At 38.5% G+C, this 21,315-nt stretch overlaps 1 protein-coding gene and 1 pseudogene across 1 annotated transcript in view; one reads left to right on the top strand and one right to left on the bottom strand.

The window, feature by feature from the left end:
- Window positions 1-21,315, bottom strand: part of CUNH16orf87 (chromosome unknown C16orf87 homolog) — a 37,072-nt gene that overhangs the window by 12,941 nt on the left and 2,816 nt on the right. The window contains exon 2 of the mRNA XM_042667378.1: window positions 17,147-17,243. Within this exon, the coding sequence (XP_042523312.1) occupies window positions 17,147-17,243 (97 nt within the window). The remainder of the gene's footprint in view (window positions 1-17,146; window positions 17,244-21,315) is intronic.
- LOC122096853 lies at window positions 8,248-8,651 on the top strand (annotated as a pseudogene).

Raw genomic sequence — 21,315 nt, 5'->3', positions numbered from 1 at the left:
GAATTGAACCCAGGGCCTCATGCATGCAAGGCAAGCGCTCTACCACTGAACCACCTTCCCAGCCCGAGAAACAAAAATTTAAAAACAGCAACAAATAGTTAATACTTATCTGATTTCAAAAGCAAAAAAGAATTCCCCACATGCCTAAAATCATACAAGTAAAAGGCCAAAAGAAATAGGAAAATTCATATCCCAAAAACCAATCCAAATATTTGAAAAGATATACAATACGTCTGATAGGCTACTGTAAAAAATAAAAGAGCGAGCCAGGTGCTGGTGGCTTATGTCTATAATCCAAACTATTCAGGAGGTTGAGATCTGATAATCCCAATTCAAAGCCAGGTTAGGCAGGTGAGTCCATGAGAGTCTCTTATCTCCAATTAACCACCAAAAACTAAACAGAAAACCAAAAGTGGAGCTGTAGCTCAAGTGGTAGAGCACCAACCTTGATCAAAAAACTGCTCAAGGGCAATGCCCAGGCCCTCAGTTCAAGATTCAATAGACACATAAACAAACTAGTGGCTAGGCATCTAGGAACTTACCTAGATTCTCAGCAATCTAGAAGCTGAGGCAACAAACTGTCAAGGCCAGCCCAGTTATAAAGTGAGGCAAGGCTTGCAGGTGTGAGAGAGGGGAGTAAAACAGGAACAATTATCTCTAAATATTATATTCTTTTTTTTAAATGCCAGTCATGTAACTTGTACTCAAGGGCTGGGCTCTGTACCTGACCTTTTTGCTCAAGGCTAGTGCTCTAACACTTGAGCCACAGCTGCACTTCTGGCTTTTTTTTGGTAGGTTTTTTGTTTTTTGTTTTTTGTTTTTGGGTCTGGTCATGGGGCCTGTACTCTGGGCCTGGGAACTGTCCCTCAGCTCTTCAGCTCAAGTCTAGTGCTCTACCACTTGAGCCACAGCGCCACTTCCGGCTTTTTTCTTTTTTCTTATGTGGGGCTGAGGAATGGAACCCAGGGCCTCAGGCATGCAAGGCAAGCGCTCTACCACTGAGCCACCTTCCCAGCCCTTTTTTGGTAGTTTTTTTGGAGATAAGATTCTCACAGACTTGCCTACCCCAGCTGGCTTCAAACTGCAATCCTCATATTTTAGGATTACAAGAATGAGAGACAACAGCACTCAGCTTATTGTGTTTTTTTAATTTTTTATTTTATTGTAAAGATGCTGTACAGAGGGCTACAGTTATGTGAGTGAAGCAATGAACGCACTACTTACAGATCATCGTTAGCCCTCCCCTTGTTGTTGTCCCACTATCCCTTCCCTCCCCCTAGTATTTTTTTTGTCGGTCGTGGGGCCTGAACCCTGGGCCTGGACACTGTCCCTCAGCTCTTCAGCTCAAGGCTAGTGCTCTACCACTTGAGCCACAGTGCCACTTCCAGTTTTCTGGTGGTTTATTGGAGAAGTCTCACAGACTTTCCTGCCCCCGTTGGCTGTGAACCGTGATCCTCAGATCTCAGCTTCCTCAGTAGCTAGGATTATAGGCGTGAGCCACCAATGCCCGGCTTCCCCCTAGTATTCTTTAAGAAATGATTAATTGTAAGTTTGAGATTCATCATACACTAGATAATAGAACATTTTATTAATGCAGACAATCCAATCATAGGCTTGTTAAAAGACCTAGAGTCTAACTTGAAGAGGTTCCCATTGACTTTAATAGTACAAGAGGACAATCCATAAGAACAGTAACTAAAAAATAAATAAAATAAAAAAATAAAAAAAGAACAGTAACTATACAATCTGAAATATACCAGATATACTTAAAAGTCCCAAGTACATGACACTGAAAGTATAAACTACTTGGCCATAATAGACACTAAAACCAAACAAAACAAAGCTCATTATATTGAACACTTGAAGAGTAAAGTATGTTTTTGTTTTTTCTTTTCAAACTGTCCCATTCATTCAGAACCAAAGAATAGAAGAACAGGATACCTTTAGTTTTGTCTTCCTCCAACAACTGACCAGACTTCATATTACACAATTACAATTATGTGCAATGCTTCCTATGCTTACTGTTTTTTTTTTTTTTTGGGGGGGGGGGGTCCGGTCATGGGGCCTGAACTCTGCGCCTGGGCGCTGTCCCTCAGCTCTTCAGCTCAAGGCTAGCACTCTACTACTTGAGCTACAGCACCACTTCTGGCTTTTTTCTTTTTTCTTATGTGGTGCTGAGGAATGGAACCCAGGGCCTCAGGCATGCAAGGCAAGCGCTCTACCACTGAGCCACCTTCCCAACCTAATGCTTACTGTTTTTAAGCAGTCATTGAACACATATATGTTTAAAGTAACTGCATGTGACTAACTCATAAGCCTGGTAAGATTCTCTTTATATTGAATGCAAATAATTGTTCCAACAACTCTTCTTGGCTCTATTAAAGATGTCACATTTAGTTAATAAATAAAGAAGGAATAATAGCTGGGAGTCAGTGACTCACATTTATAATCCTAGTTACTCAGAGACAGATCTAGGGATCAACATTTGAAGCCAGCCCAAGCAGTCTGTGAAATTCTTTATCTCCAATTACCACAAGAGCAGAAGTAGAGCTGTGGCTCAAGTGGCAGAGTACCAGCCTTGAGTGAAAAAGCTCAAGGACAATGCCAAGACCAAATTCAAGGCCCAATACCCACACAAAAAAAGGAATAACAGAATCAGAGTATCACAATTTTCCATCTGTAAGAAAAAACTACCTTAATTATGAAATTCAACAGGCACTTCACTTTAAATCTTAAAGCTTCTCTAACAACAACAACAACAACGAAAATTCAACAAAGAGGAGCTGTGGGTCATGAGCCCCTGCCTGAGAATCTTGAGGCCCTGAGTTCAAATCCAGCCATTCTTATCACCTTGGATGTTTTCTCTTCCCCCAGGCTATTGTTCAGTTTATAAGCCCAGAGAGCTCCTCTCTGTACCCATTGCTTTCTTTTAACCTTTACAGATCCACAGCATTAAACATTATTGCTACAATAGCTCCAAAGTTTATAGCTTGTGCCCTGATAATATCCTTAAACTGTTAACTTCATTTGAATGTCTGGGAAAGTCTGTGACACTCTTATCTCTAATTATCCACCAGAAAACAGGAAGTGGCGGTGTGGCTCAAAGTGGTAGAGTGCTAGCCTTGAACAAAAGAGCTTAAGGACAGTACCCAGGCCCAGAGCTCAAGCCACGACTGACCAAAAAAAAAAAAACAAAAAAAACTGGCATACCTACTAGTCCAGTGCCCCAAGTCTATAATCCTAGCTACTTGGGAGGCAGAGATCAGATCAAGATTTGAGGCCAACACAGTTTTTGAGACTCCATCTTGACCAATTGTTGAGTTTGGTTGCATTTGGCTGTTACACCAGCTAACACAGGAAAGCATAGGGGGTAGGGTTAGTCTCCAGTACTTGTCATCCCTAGTGACACAGGGAAACACCATAGGAACTAAGTTGGGCTGGGAGATTCAATACCCCGTAATGTGCTGCCATCTTGATTTCTAATAATAGGGTTCATTTTGAGACTCAAGCTCATGGTAAATATTTCCATCCTATCTTGTGTGTATTATATATATAGTCTCTTTGTTCCATCTACATAAAATCTCTTCCTAAGGATTTCTTTTATCCTCAAGAGTAAAACTTTAATGTCTCAGTCTTAAAACTGGCATACCTAGCCGGGCGCTGGTGGCTCACGCCTGTAATCCTAGCTACTCAGGAGGCTGAGATCTGAGGATCGCGGTTCAAAGCCAGCCCGGGCAGAAAAGACTGTGAGACTCCTATCTCCAATAAACCACCAGAAAACCGGAAGTGGCGCTGTGGCTCAAGTGGTAGAGCCCTAGCTTTGAGCTGAAGAGCTGAGGGACAGCGCCCAGGCCCAGAGTTCAGACCCCATGACCAGACCCCCCCCCCCAAAAAAAAAATCTATCCTAAAGTTCATAAGGAATTAATCCGGAAAAAGTATAATATTAAAAACCTCATATTTCCTTTTCCATAAAATTTACAACAAAGAAACAACAATCAAAACAGTTAAAATAGTATAGAACTGACAAAGAAAAAAGTAATGGAAGCATGGCCGCTCAAATGTAGAGCACTTGTCTCACAGATTTGAGGCTCTGAGTTCAAACATCAGTACCACCATGTATGCTCATGTATACAGCCAAACTATAGCAAGATATCACTTATAGTAATTGAGATACAAAAATAAAACAAAAACAAAATAACAAGTGTTGGGGAGAATGTGGAGAAATTGGAACTCTTAAGCACTGCTGATAGAAATGTAAGATGGTATCGCTGCTATGGAAAATAGTATGGAAAATTATGAATAGAACTACTCTGATTCTTTAATTCCATTTCTAGGTATATATTTGAAAGAAATGAAAGCAGGGTCTTGAATAGCTAAGGTGTGCACTATGTTTACAGCATTACTTGTAATGGCCAAAAGGTGAAAGCAACCCAAGTGCCTATCAATGAATGAATAAATGTGTTATATACATACAACAGAGCATTATTCAACCTTTAAGAAGAAATTCCTAATGCTTTAATACCCATGAACCTTAGGATGTCATACTAAGTGAAATAAGTGACATACCAAAGGACCAATATTGTATTCCATTTATATGAGGTACCTAAAAAGCAAAGTAATGGCTGTCTGATGAAAAGGGGAGACAAAATGGGGAACTACTATTTCACAGGTTTCACTTTGAGAATAGTTTGTTATGGTTAAGTATATAATATGAATATACTTAGTGCCATTGAACTATACACTAAAAATTGTTAGCATTTAAAATAGCCTATTTTATGTTATATGTATAGAAATAAGAAATGAAAATACAAGTGCTGGTGGCTCACACTTGTAATCTTAGCTACTCTGAGGATTGAGGTTCAAAGCCAGCCCTAGCAGGAAAGTCTCCAATTTTCCATCAAAAAGCCAGATGTGGAGTTGCAACTTAAGCAACAAAGTGAGCAAGAAAGCTCAGAAACAGTGCTCAGGCCCCAAATTCAAGACCCAAGAAGGGAAAAATAGAACAATGAAAAAACAAGATTCTATGGGGAGAAAAAAAAACTTGAAACCAAGATAGACTGGTAAAATTATACGGCTAAAAATAAGCCAAATAATGAACATGTCTAGTGACATGAAGACAATCTAGAAAGGGAAATTAAAATTTCCTGGAACAAATCAAAAAGACAAAAGTCTATGGCAAAAAGTGAAGAGAAATGAAGGCACAAGAAGCCTTTAATATACCTTGACAGAACTGTTTATCTAGCGTACATTCTCAAGACTTCTGCAGTTGAAGTGCCCAGGAAACCTAACCTAGACCAATGGCATGTAATTTAAACTGGTAAAGTTTTCTGAAAGTTTCCCCTCCTCCAAAGGGATAAACATGACTGACTGCCACATTCCTTCATCCATTTTCCCTCCCACTTCTTCCTATTTGGAATGCTTATGGGATACCTTGTGATCCAACAGTTTTAAGCTTACCACAAGCAGGAAAGCTACATCTCAGGATTTAAGAGCCTTTTACTTTTCTTTACTAAACTTTAAGAGTAAATTATCTAATACAGTGTCCTAATTCAATGAGCACACAAAAATAACAAAAGAAAAAAAAATGACTGAAATTGCCCTGAATAGCAAAATTTGAGCTTTCAGATGCTATGGACACACTTTAAAAAAACAAAATAAAACACATGGCCTCTTATAAACAAGTCTTCCATTGTGCTAGCTACACCTCAATCCATGAATGCCAAAGAAGAATGAGAATAACATGCAAGTGTGAATGCAAAATAGACATTTTCCAGGAACCAATACACAAGGACACGTGCACCTCCATGTTTATTGCAGCACTGTTTACAATAGCTAGGATATGGAAACAACCTAGATGCCCCACCACAGATGAATGGATCCAAAAATTGTGGTATCTATACACAATGGAATATTATGCAGCCATTAGAAATGACAAAATAATGGCATTTGCAGGGAAATGGATGGAGCTAGAAGGAATCATGTTGAGCGAGGTAAGCCAAGAACGAAGAGACAAACGGTACATGGTCTCCCTGATAAGTGGATGCTAAATCCAAAATGTTAGGTGATATGACAAAACTAACAGGACTTAAGAAACAAAGAACTCCCACTCATCTGGTTGAACCACTACTAAATATCCCCATGCTGCTGATCACATATATGGTATATAACATGTGAACACCGTTATATATTACAGACTGTGATAGACAATTTGCTCCAGGAAAGTTAGAATGAATTTGTGACTTTAAATGAGCATCATTATTCCACAATACTGTGAATTTCCGGAAATTATGTAATCACTTAATCACAATAAAAAAAAAAAAAAAAAAGAACCTCGGGGAAGGGAGCGAGGGAGGGGATGGTAGGGGGAAAACAATGGAGGGGGTAACAATGTTCAAGAGGAAGTGTACTCATTACCTCACTCATGTAACTGTAACCCTCTGTATAGTATCTTTACAATAAAAAAAAAAAATAGACATTTTCCAGAATGTAAGTCAAAAAGTACATTGAAGGGGGACGGGGGGAGTCTGGGAAGGGATGGGAAGGGGAAACCAAGGAGGAGGCTACAATGCTGGATAAGAAATGTACTCATTATCTTGCCCATGTAATTGTAACCCCTCTGTACAGTATTTTCACAATAAAAAATAAATAAAAATTAAAAAAAAACAAAAAGATTAAAAAAAAGTACACTGAAAACTTTTTTCAGTATGAAACTGTATGAAACAATTTCTGAGAAATGTGTTCCAAAAATACAGACACATGGGTTTAATTTAAAAAAAAAAAAGATATAGAAGAATGAGTTGTTTTGGGAGAACAAAGCAAAGAAATACTAGTGACAAAAGTATGTTTTAGTCTTTTGAGATGGGGGGTCTAACTACACATTCTAGAATGGCTTCATACTTGCAACCCTAGCACAGGCTGCCCTTGCACTGGCAATCCTACCTACCTCAGCCCCTGGGATGCTAGGATCTTTTTTTTCTTAACTGGATTATTTTTTCCATTTTTAGACTTCTTTTGCTTACCAGTCTTTGCCATTAACTTATCTTAAAGGATAACTTTAAAAGTTTAAAAATGAAGGAATGTATTTAACCTAAAGTATATTCTTAGAAATATATAGTTAGCTGGGTGCCGGTGGCTCACGCTCATAATCCTAGCTACTCAGGAGGCTGAGATCAGAGGATTATGGTTCAAAGCCAGTCCAGGCATGAAAGGCCGTGAGACTCTTATCTCCAATTAACCACCAGAAAACTGGAAGTGGTGCTGTGGCTCAAGTGGCAGAGTACTCGCCTTGAGCTGAAAAACTCAGGGACAGTGCCAGGCCCAGACCTCAAGCCCCACATCCGACCAGAAACAAAAAACAAGAAACAAAAAAGGAAGGAAGAAATACACAGTTAAAGTACTAACAGGAAATTCTAAGTTTTACAGTCCTAAATCTTGCTTAGCCTAAGAGGCTGGTTATCTCTAGCAAACCTGTCTCAGTTTATTTTTTTAGCTTTTTCTATGTATGTGGTACTGAGGAACCAAACCCAGGGTTTTGTGCAGGTAAGGCAAGCACTCTATCACTAAGCCACATTCCCAGCCCCAGTTTACCATTTTTTTTTTTTTTTTGGTCGGTCATGGGGCTTGAACTCTGGGCCTGGGCACTGTCCCTCAGCTCTTCAGCTCAAGGCGAGCACTCTACCACTTGAGCTACAGCGCCACTTCCGGTTTTCTGGTGGTTTTATTGGAGATAGGAGTCTCATGGTCTCTCCTGCCCTGGCTGGCTTTGAACCGTGATTCTCAGATCTCAGCCTCCTGAGTAGCTAGGATTACAGGCGTGAGCCACCAGCGCCCGGCTCCTTTTTTTTTTTGTGGTTGGTTGTGGGGCTTAAACTCTGGGCCTGGGCGCTGTACCTCAGCTCTTCAGCTCAAGGCAAAAGCTCTACTACTTGAGTTACAACACCACTTCCAGTTTTCTGGTGGTTTTACTTGTAGATGAAAGAGTCTCATGGACTTTCCTCCCTGGGCTGGCTTTGAACCTCATTCCTCAGATCTCAGCCTCCTGAATAGCTAAGATTATAGGTGTGAGCCATGGGTACCGAGCTCCCAGTTTACTTTTTATTCAACAGGATTTATTTAAAATTTTAAGAAAGGAACAAGCCATGTGACAAAGGCTTGTAGGGGACTCTGGATCAAGTAGAGTGGGGATATTCTGGCAGCCAAGATATCCCGATGTACAAGGCTGATCCTGTGAAAGAAAGGGGTTCATCATGGTGGATGACCTAAAGTGATTCCTGTATAGAATTTTACCAACTGTTGAAGGACTCAATGCAATTGTTGTATCAGATAGAGATTGAATACCTGTATCAAAGTGACCAATAATGCTCCTAGACATGCTCTGTTACCTGGTTTCTTACCTACTTTTGCCCTTGCAACAGACAAAAGTAGCAAACTTGTTCTCTCAATGAGTAAAAACATCAGCTGTTATTATAACACCTACCAGATGGTTTAATTCAATAGTATACCCCTGGTGGTGAGTGCCATGGAGGCAGCAGCAATGCCAACACAGAACTAATTATCAGCCCAGAAAAGGAACTTGCTTCCACAGCTTGAAGAATTGATCAAAGTTGTTGATGTTTCTTAATCTGATGGTTATTTTGATGTGTACATTATTTTGTTGTAAGTCAATCTAGCAATCTTTAGACCACAATAATACTTTTCTCTAAATACTTATAGGCCCCTTTTTTCCATGTTATACCAAAGAAACAGATCTACAGATGTAATTTATAGCCAAATAAGGTATTACATTTACTATGTAAGGTCTTTTGTTATTTAAAGAGATCTGAGGATATCATAGAAATGGTTCAGCTGTCACAGCTCTCGTGGAGTTAGTGCAGTCACTACATATAAATGGGATTTTATTCAGTGGATCAAAATCAAAATAGTGCATTGAGCCCTAGGTTCCCAGAACTCTCAGGCTGCAAGCAAAGCACATCTTTTCATTGTGAATAATAAAGAAGACAGATTTTTCTTCTATTGTGTTTTCTTTGCATTGAGTGTGAGGAAAATAAAATCACTTAGTAACTAATAAAATCAGCACAATCACTGTTTACTTTGAATATATTACTTTGCAGTGTACATGTATATCACTAATGAGTTTTCAGATGTTACTTCTCTTTAATGAAAAGGACAATCATAGCTTACTATTTTTTTCCTACTCTGCTCTCTTATGGCCAGTGTTTTAATGATTGTTCTTTAACAGTTTTAAATATGACTTGTTACTGAATCCTGTTTCCAGTATCAGTATGCAAATAAATGTGATAGTTTTAGCCATTTTTTCATGTGAATAGAAATAAAATAGTATTTAAAAATTTTAGAAATAGCCACAGTTACTAATGCAAACTAGCATCCTTGATAACCACTGAGAATCCAAATGTAAAGATGTAGCACAAGCTTAACACTTGTGTTCACACTGGTTAACTAACCACATATTTGATTAGGTAACTATTTCATACTGAAGGTTTGGTCCACTACACAAATATTCACAATTTTGACAATGTTCCATTACTCCCTCTTTTATTTTTTTTATTTTTATTTTTTGTTGTGAAAATACTGTACAGAGGGGTTACAATTACATGGGCAAGATAGTGAGTACATTTCTTATCAAGCATTGTAGCCTCCTCCTTTGTTTACACTCCCATCCCTTCCCATCCTCCCTCCTCTCCCACCCAATCCTCCCCCCACTCCCTCTTTTATTTAAAAAAATTCTTTAGCAGTCATTAAGTATTGAGTATTGAGGCTCAACATTACTATAATCTTAGAATTTAAGATTAAGAAACAGGTCATTGGCTGGGAATGTGGCTTAGTGATAGAGTGCTTGCCTAGCATGCATGAAGCCCTGAGTTTGATTCCTCAGTACCACATAAACAGACAAACGCAGAAGTGGTGCTGTAGCTCAAGTGGTAGATTGCTAGCCTTGAGCAAAAGAAACTCAGGGTCAGTGCCCAGGCCCTGAGTTCAAGCTCCAGGACTGGCAAAAAAAAAAAAGAAACAGGCCATTTGCTAAAACAAAAACACTGTCTCCTAAGACCAGAAAAAAAAAAAAAAGAAAGAAAGAAATTCCATCAACTTGGCCACTTTAAGTTTAATTTCAAGGCTACTTGTCTCCCCCCACTCCTCCCCACACTTATTTTGTAATGCTGAAGATGGAACCCATGGTCTTTGCATGCAAAGCAACCACTCTAGTAGTGAGCTACATACCCAACACTTCAAGGTGACTTTGTGTGTGCTTGTGTGTGTGTGTGTAAAAGCAACCACTCTACACACCCAACCCTTCAAGCTGACACTGTGTGTGTGTGTGTGTGTGTGTGTGTGTGTGTGTGTGTGTGTGTGTGTGTGTGTGTGTGTGTGTGTGTGTGTGTGTGTGTGTGTGTGTGTGTGTGTGTGTGTGTGTGTGTGTGTGTGTGTGTGTGTACACAAATCCAGGGGCTTGAACTCAGGGCTAGGCATTGTCCTTGAGCTTTTTTGCTCAAAGCTAACACTCTAACATTTGCGCCAAAGATCCCCTTCTAGCTTTTTGATGTTGTTTAATTGGAGATAAAAGTTTCTCAGACTTTCCTGCGTGGGCTGGCTTTACATCATGATTCTCAGATTTCGGCCTCCTAAGTATCTAGGATTACAGGCACCAGCTCAAGGCTACTTTTTAAACTCTCAAACATTCAATTTTTGCAATTAATTACTAAATAAAAAAGGTAATTTTAAAAAGATCTCTTTCAAAAAAAAAAAAAAAAAAGATCTCTTTCACAAAAGATAAAGATTTAATATACCCCTATCTGATTCGTAAAGTGTCAAAGAACAATTAATTGCCTGGAGTTCTAGGTTGTTAAAACATCTAATATCTGTAAGGTCTACTCCTGGAGGGTGAGCAGACACCACCCAGTACCTGGGTTACCTAGGCAACTGGGACACCTGGAAGAGGTCACTTCCATAACTGCTGAGGTCACATCTAGATGTGATATGGCCACACCTTTCTCCCACCTGGTCCCACCTCCCTTTACCTGGCCACACCTTTCCCTGCCCCTACCCTAGATAAGGCCTAGCCCAGCGTCAGACACCCCCTCTTTGCCAGCGGTATGGAGTGCCAACCTGGTCTGGTCCCAGCAGGTCTACTGAATAAACCTACCCCTTACCTGAATACTACGTGCGTGATGTGGTTCTTACTTGGCTACCTCTCTTTAAAAACCTAAATATATCTACAAATATTTATAATGTATTCCAATTAAATTTACCCTTTTCTGTCATACTTACTCTAAAGCTCCTTCTCAAAACAATTCAACAGGTTTCACTGCTCTGTTTTCATACATGTAAACAAATTACTTCAAATATATTTATCCTCATTCACCCCTCCCTCATTAGATTAACCCCTTCTCAGTGACACACCCTCCCCTTTAGAGCCTGTTTTTTCTGTCACTATTTTAGTGTGTATTAATTGTACCAAAGTGCTTCACCATGGTTGTTTAGACATATATATATATATATATATACATATAGTTCCAAATAACCCTCTCTATTGCTTCCTCTTTCCCCTCCCTTTAGTTTCCTACTGCAACAGCTTCTTTGAGATTCTTTATGCCAACTTCATATGTAGTTGCAATATATTCCAAAATTATTCACTGTCAACACTGAGCATTTCTTAATACAGTCTTATTGGTAGTACTCAACACTTTTTCTTTCACCAAAGCTAACTTTAAACTGTTTAAAAATTCCCTAGTTTTCTATAAAAGATTGCTTATTTTCAGCTAGATTAAGTTGAACATATGTACATTTTTTTATTTTTTAGCACCAGCAATGGAACCCAGAGCCTTGTATTCTTTTTTTTTGGGGGGGGGGGGGGGGGGGGGTCTGGTCATGGGGCCTGAACTCTGGGCCTGGGCGCTGTCCCTCAGCTCTTCAGCTCAAGGCTAGCGCTCTACCACTTGAGCCACAACACCACTTCTGGCTTTTTTCTTTTTGCTTATGTGGTGCTGAGGAATCGAACCCAGGGCCTCATGTATGCAAGGCAAGCGCTCTACTACTGAGCCACCTTCCCAGCTCCAGAGCCTTGCATTCTTGTTTGGCTTTTTTGCTGACAGCTGGCACAAAAAATTCTTTACATTTTTTTATCAGAATGAGGACAGAAAATATGGTATTCCATTCAACTGCACTTCCCTGATCATTAGTAATAGTGATTAGCTTTCAGAAATGTATTATCAATTTTCTTTTTTTCTATAAATTCCCTCTAATTTACTTTCCTGTTTACTGACATGGTCAATAACACATATACAATAATCATAAACACTTAGAGTGTAATGGCCTACAAACTATACAACTCCAATATAACATTACTTTATGATGGGGCTGGGAAGGTGGCTTAGTGATAGAGCGCTTGCCTTGCATGCCAGAGGCCCTGGGTTCGATTCCTCAGCACCACATAAGCAAAAAAAAAAAAAAAGCATTACTTTATGATAAAAACTCTCAATAAAGTACATCATCACACTGAATGAAGGAAAAAAAAGTGTTTCCTCTAAATCTGGAATAAGAAAAAGATGATATCTAGAAACACCTGTTATTTAACATGGTTTTAGAAGTCTGAGCAAGAGCAATTATGGAAGAGAAAGAAATACAAGGTAAGGGCACTGGTGGCTCATGCCTGTAATCCTAGCTACTCAGGAGGGTGAGATCTCAGGATTGTGGTTCCACGCCAGCCTCGACAAAAATATCCATGAGAGACTTATCTCCAATTAACCACCAAAATTCTAAGTGGAGCTGTGGCTCAAGTGGTAGTGCGACAAGGCCCAGGCCTTTGGGTTCAAGCCCCAGGATCAGCAAAAAGGAAAGAAAAGACAGAAAAAGAGAGAGAGAGAGAGAGACAGACAGACAGAAACAAGAATAGAGAGAGAGAGACAGAGATAGAGAAATGCAGAGAGCGTATCCAAACTGGAAAGGAGGAAGCCAAATCATTCCTGTGGATATTTTTGATTTAGAAAAACTCCATTAAAAACTGTTATAACAAACAAATTTGATAAAGTTGTAGAATATAAAACCAACATACAAAAACAGTAGCATTTTGATATGCCATTGACAAATTTGCTGAAAAAGAAAGAAAGGAAGGAAGGAAGCAATGTGTAATTTATACAAAAATAAATAAATATCTCAGAATAAATTTAACCAAGAAAAAGAACAAGCCTAAGCTCTATAGTAAAAATAGTAGTACTTCAAAAAAATTGAAGAGGACACACACAAAAAGTGAAAAGACATCCCACATTCACAGATTTGGAGATATGGTTAATATTATTAATTAATTTTGTTAATATTATTAAAATATCCATATCACCCAGAGTGATCTACACATCCAATGCAATCCTCGTCAAAATACCAATGGCACTGAGCACTGGTGGCTCCTGCCTGTTATCCTAGCTCAAGAGGCTGAGATCTGAGGATAGCAGTTTGAAGAACCTGAGCAGGAAAGTCTGTGACTCTCTTTTCTCCAATAAACTATCCCCAAAAGACCAAAAGTGGAGGTCTAGTTCAAGTGGCAGAGTGCTAGCCTTGAGCAAAAAAGCTCAGGGACAGCACCAGGCCCTGAGTCAAGCCCCAGATCCAGCACTAATTAATTACATTCTTGACAACATAAAAAATTATGAAATTCAGGGTGGGGGGGGCGGGGGGAGGGGGAGGATGGGAAGGGAAAACAAAGGAGGAGGCTACAATGCTTGAAAAGAAATGTACTCATTATCTTGCCCATGTAATTGTAACCCCTCTGTACAGTATTTTCACAATTAAAAAATTATGAAATTCATATGGAGCCACAAAACAGCCTGACTAGCCAAAGCAATTCTAAGGAAAAGGAACAAATTTGGAGACATAACCATACTTTATTTTAAAGCAACTGCTTTTCAACAGAGGTGTCAAAAGGAAAAAGCATGAGTGGTAGAAAGAAGTGTCATCAATGAGTGGTGCTAGGAGAAGTACATATATTCCTAATTCTTAAAATGATTAATATACCTGAAACTAAAAATACTAGAAGCAAGCAATAGGAGAAACATTTTAAGATATTCGTGTCACTAGACACTATGTTGAAAATGAACTATACGATTTGTGAAAGGGAACAGGAGGGAAAGAGCCAGGGAAGGGATGACATTGTCCAAAAAAAAAAAAAAGTACTCATTACCTAACTTATGTAACTGAAACTGCTCAATACATCATCTTGATAATAGCAATTTAAAATTTTTAAATGATTTTAGTTTGTTTTTCTGTTTTCTTTATTGGAATACTAGAGGACTAAGAATTCACTCTACCACTTGAGCCATCTCTAACAATCTCTGCTTTAGGTTATTTTTCAAATAGGGTCCTGCTTTTTGCCTGTGCCACAGCAGGGAGCAAGCTGGGACTGAGATCCTCTTACCTATGCCTCCTGTGTAGCTGAGATGATAGGCATGTACCGCCACACCTGGCTTATTTTGTTGAGATGGGTCTGGGTAACTTTTTGCCCAGAATGGTCCCAAACCACAACCCTATCAATCTCTGCCTCCTGAGTAGCTGGTAAGACCCCAAAATGTAGTCAACAAAAGCAAAATAGACAAATAGAATTTTATCAAACTAAGATACAGATGCACAGAAAAGTAAAACAACAATTGACCACACAACTCAAAGAATGTAATACAATATTTCCAAACTACTGAACAAGATACTGAAAATGCATAAAAAAATCCAACAGCAAGGAAACAGTCTAATTTTTTAAACAGGTGAATGGTCTGAATAGACATTTCTCAAAGGAAAATATACAAATATCTAATAAGTATATGGAAATATTCAATAAACTAACCATCAGCAACATATATATATGTATATAAACATATATAATTATGTATATGTAGATAAACATATAAACGAAAAATATATATGTATACCTATATATGCATATATATGGAGGTCTCATCTTACTCCATATTAGAATGGCTATTACCAAAAAGCAAAAAATTAGGAGTACTAGGATATAGTACTCCTATATATAGGTCACAACCAGCTCAATATACAAGAAACTTATGTATACTGGCTCAGTTGATAATCCCAGCTACTTAGAAGGTAGTGATCAAAGGATCAGTTTGGGGTTAGCCTGAGTATAAAAGTGCTTGAGACTCCATCTAAATCAATGACTGGGTGCATCTGTCAGCCCAAGCTGTGGGGTAAGCACAATGGCTGGGCACAGTAGTATACAGTTGGCATACCAGGACAAACAAATGCTTGGGAATAAATCAAGACTCTTTCTTGAAAAGAGCCAACACAAAAGGGTATGATAAAGTAACTGAAGTGATAGAGCTCCTGCCTTACATCTCTTAACATTTACTATTTTCATCTGTTAACCGTATTTTTTCCTTTTTTTCCCCCCAGTAATGGGGCTTGAACTCAGGGCCTGGGCACTGTCCCTGAGCTTCTTTTGCTCAGGGCTAGCACTTTACCACTTAAGCCACAGCACTACTTACAGCTTTTTCTGTTTATGTGGTTCTGAGGAATCGAGCCCCGGGCTTCATGCTTGCTAGGCAAGCACTCTACCACTGAGCTACATTCCCAGCCCCTCCTTGATTTTATTATGTCTATCTTTTCTTCATTTTTTGGCTCAGTTTAAATATCACCTCTTCTGAGAGGCCTTCTAATCAAAAGTAGTCTTCCATGCTAGGACAATAACCAGTTTCAATTTCTTACCAAGTACTTATCACAATGTAATTATTTTTTCCTGTTTATCTGTTCGTAAGCTATATGAAAGCAATGAATCTGGTTTCATAATAGTCTCATTGCTTTATACTCAAGGTTTAGAACAGTGCCTAGCATATAGCAAGTAGTCAATATGTATTTACAATCAATTTTTATTTTGAGCCCACTATATGAAATTCTGATTTTATAAAAAAGTAACAAAATTTTATTTTTTAATAAGTATACCTGTTGAATAAATCCAATTTGTCTACATTAAGAGAAAAGCAACTAGATAAATATGGTCAAAATAGATTGAAACTATGAAAATAAAAGAAAACCTTTTGAAATATTTTTGGAAGGGGGAAAAGAGAATGGTGGAGGGGGTGAGATTGTCTGGAATACATTGTAAACTTTTGAGGAAATTTTACAATGAAATCTCTATATAACTAATTTAAGAAAAGCAACAAGCTCAAACAAAATATTCTTAGATATTCTCAAGCAGGGAGTCATAAAAATTAAATTCATATAAAACTAAGTTACATTTTTCCATTAAAAAACACTTCAAGTTGTAAATTTTTGTAAGAGGAAAATAATAAAATAAAATAAAACATATTAGCTGGCTGTGCATTGGTAGTTCACACCTGTAATCCTAGCTACTCAGGAGGCTGAGATCTGAGGATCACAGTTCAAAGCCAGCCCAGGCAGGAATGTCTGTGAGACTCTTATCTACAATTAACCACCAGAAATCTGGAAGTGGTGCTATGGCTCAAGTGGTAGAGCACTAGCCTTGAGCTGAAGAGCTCAGGGACAGCGTCCAGGCCCAGAGTTCAAGTCCCATGACCACCACCAACAAAATGTATTAGCTGGGTGCCAATGGTATTGTCTACAATTCTAGCTAGTCAGGAGATTAAGATCTGAGGATGATAATATGAAGCCAACTAACAAGAATGTCTGTGTTATTAATATTTAACCAGAAGTGGCTCAGAGACAGCACCAAGTCCCTGAGTTTAAGCCCCATGACCGAAGAAAAAAAGCTAAAAGCGGGCTTGGGGGGCATAACTCAAGAGCTATTCTTACCTGGCCTACTGTGAGGAAGGCCCTGGTTTGGGTTCAACTCCCCCTACATCAGAAAGCATAAAAAGGAAAAAAACAGTCAGGGGCTGGTAGCTCTAGCCTGTAATTCTAACTACGAAGGAAGCTGAGATCTGAGGATTGCAGTTTAAAGTCAGTTCTGGCAGGAAAGTAGCCCTGAGACTCATTTCCAATAACTTCCAAAAAGCCAAAAGTAAAGCTGTGGCAAGTGATAGAGCACTAGCCTTGAACACACACAACAGGGCTAAGCCCTGAGTTCAAGCCACTGGACAAGTAGCCAGGAAAAAAAAAAAAAAACAGGGAAAAAATTATACAAAAACTAAAGATGTGTTAAACTTTCACAATTACCTGTAGAAGGTGGCAATTTCTCTGAGTGCTTGGCATTTAAAAGTTTTCTGCTAATAAATATGTAACCACAGGGACATGATTTACATGCAACAGGAACCTGCAGGGAAAAAACAGAAACTATATTAGTGTTTTTCTATTGTTAAATTTCTCAGTGTTTATGTAATCTCTTCAAGTGAATAAATGACTTGAAGTAGTAACCATAGATTTACTTAAACCATACCTTTTTAAAACAAATTATTTGAGAGAAACATTTTCCTAGTGTTACAGTGTATACCTTATTATACTGATATCCTAAGCAGTTTAATGCAAGATAAACATGTACAGATGTGAGTGAAAATAGAAAACCTTAATAGGATCAGGGGCAGGGAAAGTACATAGGAAAAAATGTCTTTCTTAAAATACTGTTTTATAACAGTTTATGTTATAGAATAAATTGGAAAAGGGAGAGCAGCTAAGGTGCTAAGTAATCCTAGCACATCATGAGGGCTCAAGTGGAAGAGAATGGAAATAGAGAAAAGGTAAATACATGAGATGTTTTATCTACAGGAAAAGCAAGACTCAAGTCTTAGCTAACCATTAGTGATAAAGTGGAGATAACCAAAAATAGGTCAGGGTTCTGAGAGAAGATCCTGACATTATTTATGACCAAAAAAGAAAGGAAGAAAAGAAAGAGAAAAAGAGAAAGAGTTAAGGTCCTTTCTTCTACCTTATACCTATCACTTCTTTGTCAGTACTGGGATTTAAACTCAGGGCCTCAAGCTCACTCAGCTTGCTTGCTTGCTTGCTTGGTGCTCTATCACTTGAACTATTACACTTGAACTATTCCTCCAGCCCTGTTTTTTGTTGTTTTGAAGAAGGATTCTCACAGACTTTTCTGCACAGTCTGGCCTTGAGCCTAAATATCAAAAATATTGATAGCACCCACCATCATCATCAATATTTTTTAAGACAAATGTTAAAAATCTTTGAAAAATATTTTTGGAGTTGCCTACGTAATCATTTAATATTAAAGTTAACCTTTAAATCAATACATTTCACCAAAAGTCAGATATTAATCTTAAAAGTACTCTCAGAATAATCAGTAATGTAGCTGTAATTCTCTTCACAAGATAAATTCTGTCAGCTCTATTGAAGTCAAATTATGAAGTTTTTTCAATCCATCTATTTATAGAACTCTTCATATTCTAGAATATATTCCACCTAATTAAGCTAAGTTGAAATTGTGGCAAGAGAGTTCTTTTCTTTGTATAAAAATACTGAAAGAAGGGCTGGGAAGGTGGCTCAGTGGTAGAGCGCTTGCCTTGCATACATGAGGCCCTGGGTTCAATTCCTCAGCACCACATAAGCAAAAAAAAAAAAAAAAAAAGCCGGAAGTGGCGCTGTGGCTCAAGTGGCAGAGCGCTAGCCTTGAGGTGAAGAGCTGAGGGACAGTGCCCAGGCCCAGAGTTCAGGCCCCACTACCAGACCCCCCCCCCCCAAAAAAAAAAAACTGAACACAGATCCTTAATTTACTTTTAGAAGCAAATGAATCCTATTAAAAGGGCATGCATGGCTAACTGCTTGCTGTATTAAAAATGTGATGACGGAAGTGGCACCATAGCTCAAGTGGTAGAGTGCTTGCCTTGAGCTGAAGAGCTGAGGGACAGCACCGGCCCAGAGTTCAAGCCCCACGATCAACCAAAAAACAAAACAAAAAAAAAACAAAAAAATGTGATGAAATCCCTTCAATCCATGATGCTGGTAAATATAAATAGTGTATGTCTTAATAGTATAAAACCTGCCCAAAGTAAATGTCATTTTTTAAATTTCACATCCTCATAGAAACCAAACTGGAGGTACTAACTCATTTCCTTTACATTTAAACATGTCATAAGGGGATCTATAGTAATGCAAAACTGTTGTAACTAATGTTATCCAAAATAGAGAAGCAAAATGGTCTTATTCAATAGATCCTTTGATAATCCATTAAGCATATTCTTCCAGCTATTAGAACCTAATAAACTGAATTTAGGTTTTTGTCATATACATGAATTATCAATTTTTTATCTAACAAAAAAAAAATTGTAGATAAAAAAAATTGTACATCTGGCTTTGAAATCCTGATGCACAAACACTAATTCAATTGACCAGTTGATTTTCATCTCTTATTGAGTTCTGGTGGAGAAAACTTCATCTGTCTTCGCTACTTCTAATGCTTTATTTACAAAGGGAAATTTCTTCTCAACCCCCACCACCCACCAGCACAACCCAGAGATATTGCAGGCAACTTGAATATTTTAACCTCATTATGGTATAACTAGGCTTTTAAGCAAACATCCTAAATTTTACTTTAATTTCAGCCAATGATGCTAAAGATTTTATTAATGAGTTCTAATACTAGACTTCTGGGATTTTAAAATGGAAAAAAATTCAAAGTATCATTTACTGGTGGCTTATTATCAATCTGTTTCTTGAAAAGTAAACAAAAATTTTTGCATTTTTCAAAAGAAAAGGTTATTGAAACGTTTTATAAAAACAATCCTTGATCTCATATTATTTCACTGATTTTAAAAGGCTCTAAAATAACCAGATTACAGAAAATTCATCCACAGTAGTCCCACCTTACCCACTTTTGTTTTCTGAGGTTTTAGTTACCCAAGGTCAACATGAACCTTGTGATGTGAATATAGCACAAGATATTTTGAAAAAGATGAATAGAGGCCATATTCACATACTACAACATTCTATTTTATTAGTACTAAGTTAAATTTTATGTAGGCATGTAGGTATAGGGAAACAACAATAACAGTGTGTCTGGTTCTATCTAGGGTTTCAGACTACTGGGGCTCTGGGAATGTATTCCCATAAATAAGGGAAGACTACTATATATTCTTTACTAACTAAGAGAATTAAAGTTACCTATAGCCGACACATTCACTATGTCACATAAAATGCCTATTAATGAAAAAAAGGTTGCTATATTTTTGTTCTTGTTGTTCATGGGGCTTGAATTCAGGGACTGGGCACTGTCCCTGAGCTCTTTTGCTCAAGGCTAGCATTCCACCACTTTGAGCCACAGTGCCATTTCTGGTTCTCCAGTAGTATTGGAAATAAAGTCTCATGGATTTTCTTGCCCCAGCTGGCTTTGAACTGCAATCCTCAGATCTCAGCCTTATGAATAGCTAGGATTACAGGTGTGAGCCACCTGGCTCTGCTGCTCTATTTTTAGCACATGAAGGCAAAAACAAAATAAATGCAAAAGAAAGCAGAAGATGGGCAAGAATCTTGAAACAAAAACAACAAAAATAGCTGAGTAATTTTTAGTGTTCAGTGCATGTTCACATCCACTGGGAGGGGAAAAAAGCACTGATGTTTAGATTTACAGGATTATATTTTAATAGAGGTTTGCAAAAGAGATGCCATAAGGTAGCTGAAAATTGCAATGTTTATATTAGTATATATTATTGATACAAAGGGGTTTCATTGCCAGGCACTAATGGCTTACATCTATAATCCTAGCTGATTAGGAGGCTGAGATCTGAGGATGGAGGTTTCATGCCAGCCTGGGCAGAAAAATTCATGCAACTCTTACCTCCAATAAACTACTCAGAAAAGGCCAGAAGTAGCACTATGTTCAAATGGTAAGAGTGCAAAATGAAGCTCAGGGGCAGTGCCCAGGCCCTGAGTTCAAGCGCTGGGACTAGCACAGAAGGGGAGGGGAAATTTTCATTTCAAGGCACATATACAATATGCTCTAATCAAATTCAACCCTTCTGCTCCACTTCTTTTTCTCTCGATCGTTCGTTCGTTCGTTCCTTTACTCCTCCTCCAGCTCAAGGCTAGTGCTCTACTACTTCAGCCACAGCACTGCTTCCGGCTTCTCTTTTCTTTTTGCTTATGTAGTGCCTAGGAATCGAACCCAGGGCCTCAGGCATGCAAGGCAAGCACTCTACCACTGAGCCACCTTCCCAGCCCCTCCTCCTCCCTCCTTTTATCGGAGATAGGAGTCTCATGGTCTTTCCTGCCCGGGCTGGCTTTGAACCGTGATGCTCAGATCTCAGCCTCCTGAGTAGCTAGGATTACAGGCGTGAGCCATCAGCACCTGGCTTTACTTTTTAAAATATAGTTTTGTTAAGGTGTTGTACAGGGGCTGGGAAGGTGGCTCAGTGATAAGAGTGTTTGCCTTGCAT

The sequence above is a fragment of the Dipodomys spectabilis genome, unplaced genomic scaffold (assembly GCF_019054845.1).
Source record: "Dipodomys spectabilis isolate Male_0828 unplaced genomic scaffold, ASM1905484v1 ptg000394l, whole genome shotgun sequence".
In the NCBI taxonomy this organism is placed as follows: domain Eukaryota; kingdom Metazoa; phylum Chordata; class Mammalia; order Rodentia; family Heteromyidae; genus Dipodomys; species Dipodomys spectabilis.
The sequence above is the reverse complement of the archived record's forward strand: the minus strand, read 5'-3'. Positions and strand labels throughout refer to the sequence as shown.